Source organism: Drosophila sulfurigaster, chromosome 2L, assembly GCF_023558435.1.
Source record: "Drosophila sulfurigaster albostrigata strain 15112-1811.04 chromosome 2L, ASM2355843v2, whole genome shotgun sequence".
Lineage (NCBI taxonomy): Eukaryota > Metazoa > Arthropoda > Insecta > Diptera > Drosophilidae > Drosophila > Drosophila sulfurigaster.
Genome location: NC_084881.1, coordinates 27619886 through 27627179, shown reverse-complemented (window position 1 = coordinate 27627179; position 7294 = coordinate 27619886). Strand labels below are relative to the sequence as shown.

At 34.0% G+C, this 7294-nt stretch overlaps 1 protein-coding gene across 1 annotated transcript; it reads right to left on the bottom strand.

Moving 5' to 3' along the window:
- Positions 1 to 1861: 1861 nt before the first annotated feature.
- LOC133849649 (golgin subfamily A member 6-like protein 22) lies at positions 1862 to 3709 on the bottom strand. The gene is made up of 2 exons (XM_062285793.1): positions 3280 to 3709; positions 1862 to 3221 (listed from the first exon to the last, which is right to left on the bottom strand). The coding sequence occupies exons 1-2, from the start codon at positions 3596 to 3598 to the stop codon at positions 2065 to 2067; spliced, it is 1476 nt and encodes a 491-aa protein (XP_062141777.1). The 5' UTR covers positions 3599 to 3709; the 3' UTR covers positions 1862 to 2064.
- Between the last annotated feature and the right edge of the window lie 3585 nt (positions 3710 to 7294).

Genomic DNA, 7294 nt, shown 5'->3' with positions numbered 1-7294 from the left:
TGTGTGTGTGTGTGTGTTGTGGCTGCGTATGTGTGAAAATGACCTTTAGCTTTCAGTGTCGACTCTGCAAAGTCACCACTGAAATACCCTGCGGAAAAATCAGCTGTGCATAATTTAGTGTAAGTTAGTCCTCTTTTTAAAATTATATGGGCAAAAGTAAAATTAGTGCCAATTTTATATTATTATAATAAAGAAGAAATTACACTGCCATTAAAAAAATAATATGAGCTTTAAACATTAGAGAAAATTATGAACAATTCATATAATTATAATAAATAGGAAATTGTACTACCATAAAAAAAATAATGTAAACTCTAGACATTAGAGAAAATAAGTAAATTTCATAGTATTACAATAAATAGGAAATTGCACCGATATATAAATAATTCTTAGAACTTTAAAAAAAAATCTTAAAAAAAAATATATTCACAGTAGATTAAATTAATGTAAATTATATAATAGTAAAGTTTAAGAGAAGTATTTTTTAAATCATTTGCCACTCCTGATATTTGGTTCAAATAAATATAATATTCGACAATTTCTTATTACAAATTTTTATTACTATAACTTTTATTCTGAAATATCAAAAATCAAATTAAAACAATATGTTTTTTCAATTTTAGTTCTTTTTCTAATATACCAATTATACTATTTCAGTATTCAGATGTATTAAATTTATATTGTGATGCAAAATTTCAAAAGAAGACAAAACAAAATTTTTTTTTTAATTTTACTATTTTTTTATTGTACTAATTATACTTATTCAGTATAGTAGTATAATATATCTATACTATAATATATTATATTTTTTACCTCCCAAATTTCATTTAACTCAAAATCAAAAGTATATAGAGTGTTTCGTGGCCAATCATGCAGCAGACTCTTTTGACTTTGGTTTGTTTTTCAGCCTCAAGCTGTTGCGTTAATTGCATATTTAAATTTATGCTGTTAATTGTTGGCAACGCGTCAGGATGCATTGGCTGGCTCCTTTTAAGTTATGGCTTCAACATTGCGTCATCACTTCACGCTTCCTTCCCGCCATTCCCGCCGCAATGCATTGCAGCCAGCTGGCGAGGCGACTGAGTGGCTCAGTGGCATCAAACTGCTCGACATCCATTTAATGAAACCTCATATAAAAATATAAAATACACACGAAAAAAATGGGAAACCAGAAATGGCAAGGCAGCAGTCTGCAAAGTGCAAAAGATCCTGTTGGTTGGGACAAGTGAGTGGCATTGAGATGCCAGCTTGATCCTTAGAGACTGTCGACTACAGATTGCACTTCCTTCCATCGCAGAGAGTCTGCGGCTGTGGCTTAATTAATTTCACTCCTGTTTCGATTTTAATTACATTTCTATCTCATTTCCCCAGGCAACTAAATGGTTTACTACCTGTTAATTTTAAGTTGCGATATTAAACTAACAGTTGAGAAGTAATCTAATTTTTTGGTATCTGTAAAGTTATTGTTGATTTTATTAATATAAAAAAATTAAATACAAATTCGACAATATTTGTAATTTTTATATGCCACACATTTAAATGAATTCTAAATTAATAAATATTATTTTTCAGCAATCTTTTAAAAATAAACTACTAATTACTATTTACCTTATCCAAAAAAAATATTTCAACAAAACAATTCTTAAACAAAGAAAGCAAGAAAAGCAATAAAGTGTGGTTTCATTCTTTAAATATACCAAATAATATGTATAGTACATAAACTTAAATATACCGTAGCTCATTTTTGGTATATCGACGATGTACTACATTCGAAATATACCATAGAGAGCAAATTAATTATGTTTGATTTTATAATACTATAAAATGTTATAAATTGAGTTTTATATATCAAAGTCTAAGCTGCTGTTTATTTTGCTGCAATTTGAATTTATTAATGAATAATATTAACGCAATTTCACAAAAGTTCGCAATGCAATAACAAACTAATCAAGAAATGCAACTGGTTGAACATCGAATAAGAGAAATGAGTAACAAACTACAACAAAACATGTTGAATGCAGGAATATACAATACACAACAATCGGAATTTTCCAGACTCTGCAGCTAATCGCAAAGGAATCCCAGCTGGCGAATGTTGATGCGTATAAAGGGTATTTCGAGTTGCTCTGGCTGTGGCTCCAACTCCAGCAGTCGCTTGATATCATAACGCTTCACGCTGGACTTTGCAGCAATATACTCGAATTTCTCAGCTAAATCAGGAGCCAAAGTTACGCCTGGAATTGTGGGCGTGGGCAAGAGTCCGCAGTTGGCAAAAGCACGTGAAATGTTGCGAGCGTGAGTGAGATTGCCACGACGCTTCTCGCCGCTGGCCACTTTGGGTGCTGGTGGCCAATAGCGTGGTACAAACAATCCCTGATCTTTGCTGGCCTTCGGCAGCGTTTCTTTGATCTCTTTGCTGGCCTGCATTATGTTGCCCAAGGTCGAAGGCGCCATGGCACGTTGCATGAGCATATTCTCATCGCTTTTGCCCAAAGGTTTACGCATCGTGTAGTTCTCCTTGTTGGCGCTGACGGCTCGAGCCTTGCAGCGTTCATCCCATTGCTTTACAGTTGGGATATAACGTCGAGCTGGCTCCGATTTGTTCTCTGTCGATATCTCTAATTGTTGCCCTGCTTTCAGCTCTATCGTTTGTCCTATCTGTAGTGTAGACTTCAGTTCTATCATTGGTCCAGTCTTTAGTTCTATTGTAAGCTCTGGCTGTGCCTTTTCTTCGGGCTGCTTCACTGCTCTTTGAAGCGCCACATAGCGACCCGCAGTGCCACGCTGTTGTTGCGTCTTCGGCGGCTTTTCGACTGGCTTTTGACTCGGCAGCTTCTGATCGAGCTGCTGCTGCTGCAATTGGCGATCCAGCTTCTGTTCCAGTTCTTGACGCATTTCGTTAAGTATACGCTCAATTTGTTCCTTTTTTATGGCACGCAATTTATCCACGCGCACTCGCTCCTCGGCTGTAAAGTTGACAGCTTCGCGTGTGAGATGCACCAAGACTTCAGGCTTTTTCTCTTCCAGCTGCTGCTGCTCACGCTGTCGCCGTTGTTCCACTAGCTTCAAGGCTTCCAAGGCCACTTTGCGCTCCTGCTCGCGACGCTTGACATCCGCTGGCGTCTCTTCAACTTCGATCTTCTCTCTGGGTGGTTTTTTGCCCACAAATTCGGCATTCAACGGAAGTGTTTCCTTGTCTATCGCTGGCAACGTTTGCTGAGCTGCAGACAGTTTGGCGAGTATAGCGAAAAGTTTGCAGTTCCTTATTCCAATACTTACCTGGACGCTCGGCACGCGGCTGCTTGGGAAATCCCTTCCAGGGTAGCAGCAGCTTTGGCTGTGTCGATTTGCGTTCAACTGGATGCAAATCGTTGTCTTCTTTCGTACGTGGCACAAACTCCGAAGCATTCACATTGAGTAGACGACGATTTGTGGTGCCAGCTGTTGTTGTTGTTTCTGTAGTTCTTGATGTTGTTGTTTGTAGAGCAGTCTCCTCGCTGTCGCTCTCGCTCTCACTATCACTCAATAGACACAGCAACTTGGGCATTGGTTTGCCCGTCTTTGCATACGCGGCACGACACTGGATTAAATGCTGCATGATTGTCCCAAGAAGTAAGCTCGTTGATACGTTTTATGAGTACGGGGTGAGAATTGAAAGCTACAGTTTGTCGACTGCTTCGATAATAAGCAAGCACAATAATAATAAATTTTCTGAGCAGCAGCAAACACACATGAACGTTTCCTTGTGGCCTGCTAAGCTGCTTGATATTTAAATTGGAGGGTGGGGGGCTGAGAGCAAATAGTTTAGCCAAGTTTTAAATTGCTAGCCAGATTGTTTGCACAATAAACGTGAAGTAGAAAGGCGAGGCAAACAACAAGTCGGTCAAGTGCAGTCAACTCGAAGACGACAACGGTAAGGACATTCAATAAAACGTTTGCTATTATTATGGGAACACACTCAGGCACACAAACACACACAAAAAGAAGAAGTAGGAAAGGAAATGCAAGGCAATGCAATGAAATGAAATGAAAGAAACGCACAGAAATATGCAATTTCACCTCAATCACAGCTGTAAAAACAAACAAACAATGCAGGTAAATGCTGAGCTGCTTTACCTCACTCTCTTTCCTCTTCCCCTTCTTCACCTTGCCACATGCTGTTTGCTCAGTGCAAACGCTGTGTGCGTTCCCCATATCAGTTTTCTTGCTCCTGCGAGAGCCAGAGAAAAGAAATGCAATAAGTAAAATGTAATTACTGCAGCTTCTTGCAGCAGCTTGTTGGTTTGGCATTCGCAATATTAATCCTAACGCATAATATATGCATTTATATGTATTTGCCTGGTAACTAGATCGCATTAAACAAGTAAGAAAGCTACCGCTGAGTATGCTCGACTGTGAGATGCCCGCTAAACATATTTCATTTATAAAAGTAAAACAGTGCAGTATTATTCTTAAAGTATATATATAGAAAGGCATATCAATATACTATTACACTGAAAATATACCATAGAACGGTACTGTTAAAATATACATAATAAACATGCCGAGAAAATACTAATATATACCGAAGGCTATATGTGATATATCAATAGACGATTACATTTAACATATACCATAAAGTATTACTCTTAAAACAATCCTTATAAATACAGCGTAAAAAAACTCAAAATATTATATACCGCAATCTACAATTGATAAATTAACATACTATTATATTCAAAATATACCATAAAATAAAACTCTTAAAATATATCTAATCAAAAAGAATCTAAAATATATCGAATGCTGATTTGGTATATCAATATACTATTACTTTACAAAAATATACCAAATTAATATACCAACAAATACTTAAATATACCGAAGAATTTATTTGGTATATTCAATAAATAAACTATTACATTAAAAATATACCATATAGTAAAACTCTTAAAATATATCTAATCAATATACCGAAAAAGAATCTAAAATAATCGAATTTGGTATATTAAATATAATATTACTTTCAAAAATATACCTAATTAATATACCAACAAATACTTAAATATACCCAAGGATTTATTTGGTAAATTCAATAAATATACTATTACATTCAAAATATAAGATAAAGATATATTTAGTATATCAATATACTATTACTTTCACACAAAATATATTCCTCAATAACTTCCACAATAATTATCTCATCACAATCAAATCAGCAATCATAAAGACTTTAGTTCTTCGTTAATGGTAGCTGGTATAAAAACTATACTTTAAATAATCATTTCGCTTTGCGGCTTATGTTTTTGCAACACAATAATCGGCGCATAAATGTGGCATCGGCTTAACGGTTCAGTTCTTTATATGCCATGTTATTGGAGCATCAAATTGAGGCTAACTGTCACACAACTTGTGCATTTTATAACTCATTAAATTGACTTTAAGCCAGTTTTTTATATCTACTACCATTTTTTCGCGTTCGTATTTATCCGCTTGTTCAACTTTCATTACATTTGCGCTTATCTGCATAATTGAAATGAATGCTTAACGGTATTTGTAATTTAAAATACGAAATTAACAGAAGCTCAAAAGCGATTGAATATGACGACTGAATGATACCATAGAAAAGAATATATTTAAAAGTAAAAAGATGTATTACTACAATTTCCACAGTCTCATATTCAAACAACACTAAACTGCCCTTTTTACAGGGTATTGCGACGTGAGCAAATGTGCAATGACATATGAAAAACACATCATTAATTCACAAATAACCAAATTAAACAATTAATTGCCAAAGACAAGTACTGTGACAAAAAAACGTAAATAGTAATAATGAAAAAAAAAGAGTAATACAAAATTAAATATAATATATACATGTGGCGGAACAAACTTAATCATTGACAAGGGCAACAAATTTAATTTCGCATTTGAATGCACAATTTAAATGCATTCATTCATTCATTCATTGGACTATTCAAACACTCGCATTGGCCTCATAAGTAATTAAAAATTAAATAACTATCACTCTTGAGCGTGCACAAAAGATACATGCAGCCGCTGGCTAAATAAATAAATACAAAAAACAAAACAAAAAAGAATACTCTATATATATTACGTATACGCAACGAAGGCGAAAGTGGTTGGAGAACAAATGGAATAAAAAGCAAAAGCGTCGACAAATGAAATTCATTAACATGCTTCTAATTACACCAGACAATAGCAATGACAGTGAGTGGGCGCCAACGTTTTCTAGGGGGCGTGGCTGTTTTGTGTGTGCTGTGTGTGCATTTTGCATACAAATTGCCAAATTAATGAGCAAAACAGCAGAAGCAACAGCAGCCGCAGTAAATAAAAGCAAATAAATTTATAAATACAAACAAATACGACGAGTTCTCTCGTCCCTTAAAATGCGTGCCAAATTTTGAATCTCTCTCTGTCTCTCTCACCCTTTCTCTGTCTCTCACTCGTGGCCGAAAATTTGTTGAACCGAATTCATAACTTTGCTGTGAGGGCTAATTGGAGGCTAAGCAAATATTTGCACTTCAATACTCAGTGCTAAATGGTTCGTAATGAGTACAATTTTTGAGCTCTCAGCTCGCTTACAGCGTATCATTTTAATAAAGAGCATAATAACAATTTAATGAAGTTTCTTTTAAAAAGAATTGCAAGCATAAAAAACAGTCTAATAAAATTTGATTGACGATCAATGACAAGCACACATTATCTACTAAAATGGACGATTAGGAAAACCTCTGCAGTCAATGTTTTAGAAATAAGTTAATGTTACTTTTAATTATATTTTATTTATATAAAAAAAAATAATATTTCTTTATGTGTTAATGATAATAACTCACTAACTTATACAAACTTTCTTTAAAAATTAAAATCAAATCATCTCTATAGCTTAAGTCTTCTAAAATATATATTGCGATTAGAAATATTATTGCGAAATGTACGAAAAATCTGTTTTAAATAGAAAATTTAATTTCATAATTGAAAATTTAAAATAAGAATTTATAAAAATTTAAAATATATTTAATAATGGAATACAAAAAATTGAATAGCGAATTTGAAAATAAGAATTTAAATATTTAATAATGGAATACAAAAAATAGTTATTCAATTTTTCAACTTGAAAATAATAATTTAAATATTTAATATAGGAATATTGAAATCGTTATTTAATTCTTAATGCAGCTTGAATCAAAATTTGCTCTTCATATACTAATTTTTTTCCAGTTTTTGTCAAACAACTCTCGAAATAAACCACTTTTTGCTTGCTGTGTTTGCCTGAAACATTTTGCAGCTC

Coding starts and splice junctions, on each gene's coding strand:
- LOC133849649 (XM_062285793.1), bottom strand. CDS start 3,598: ATGCAGCATTTAATCCAGTGTCGTGCCGCGTATGCAAAGACGGGCAAA. Junction 3,222..3,279: donor GCCGCGTGCCGAGCGTCCAG/GTAAGTATTGGA, acceptor AACTGTCTGCAG/CTCAGCAAACGTTGCCAGCG.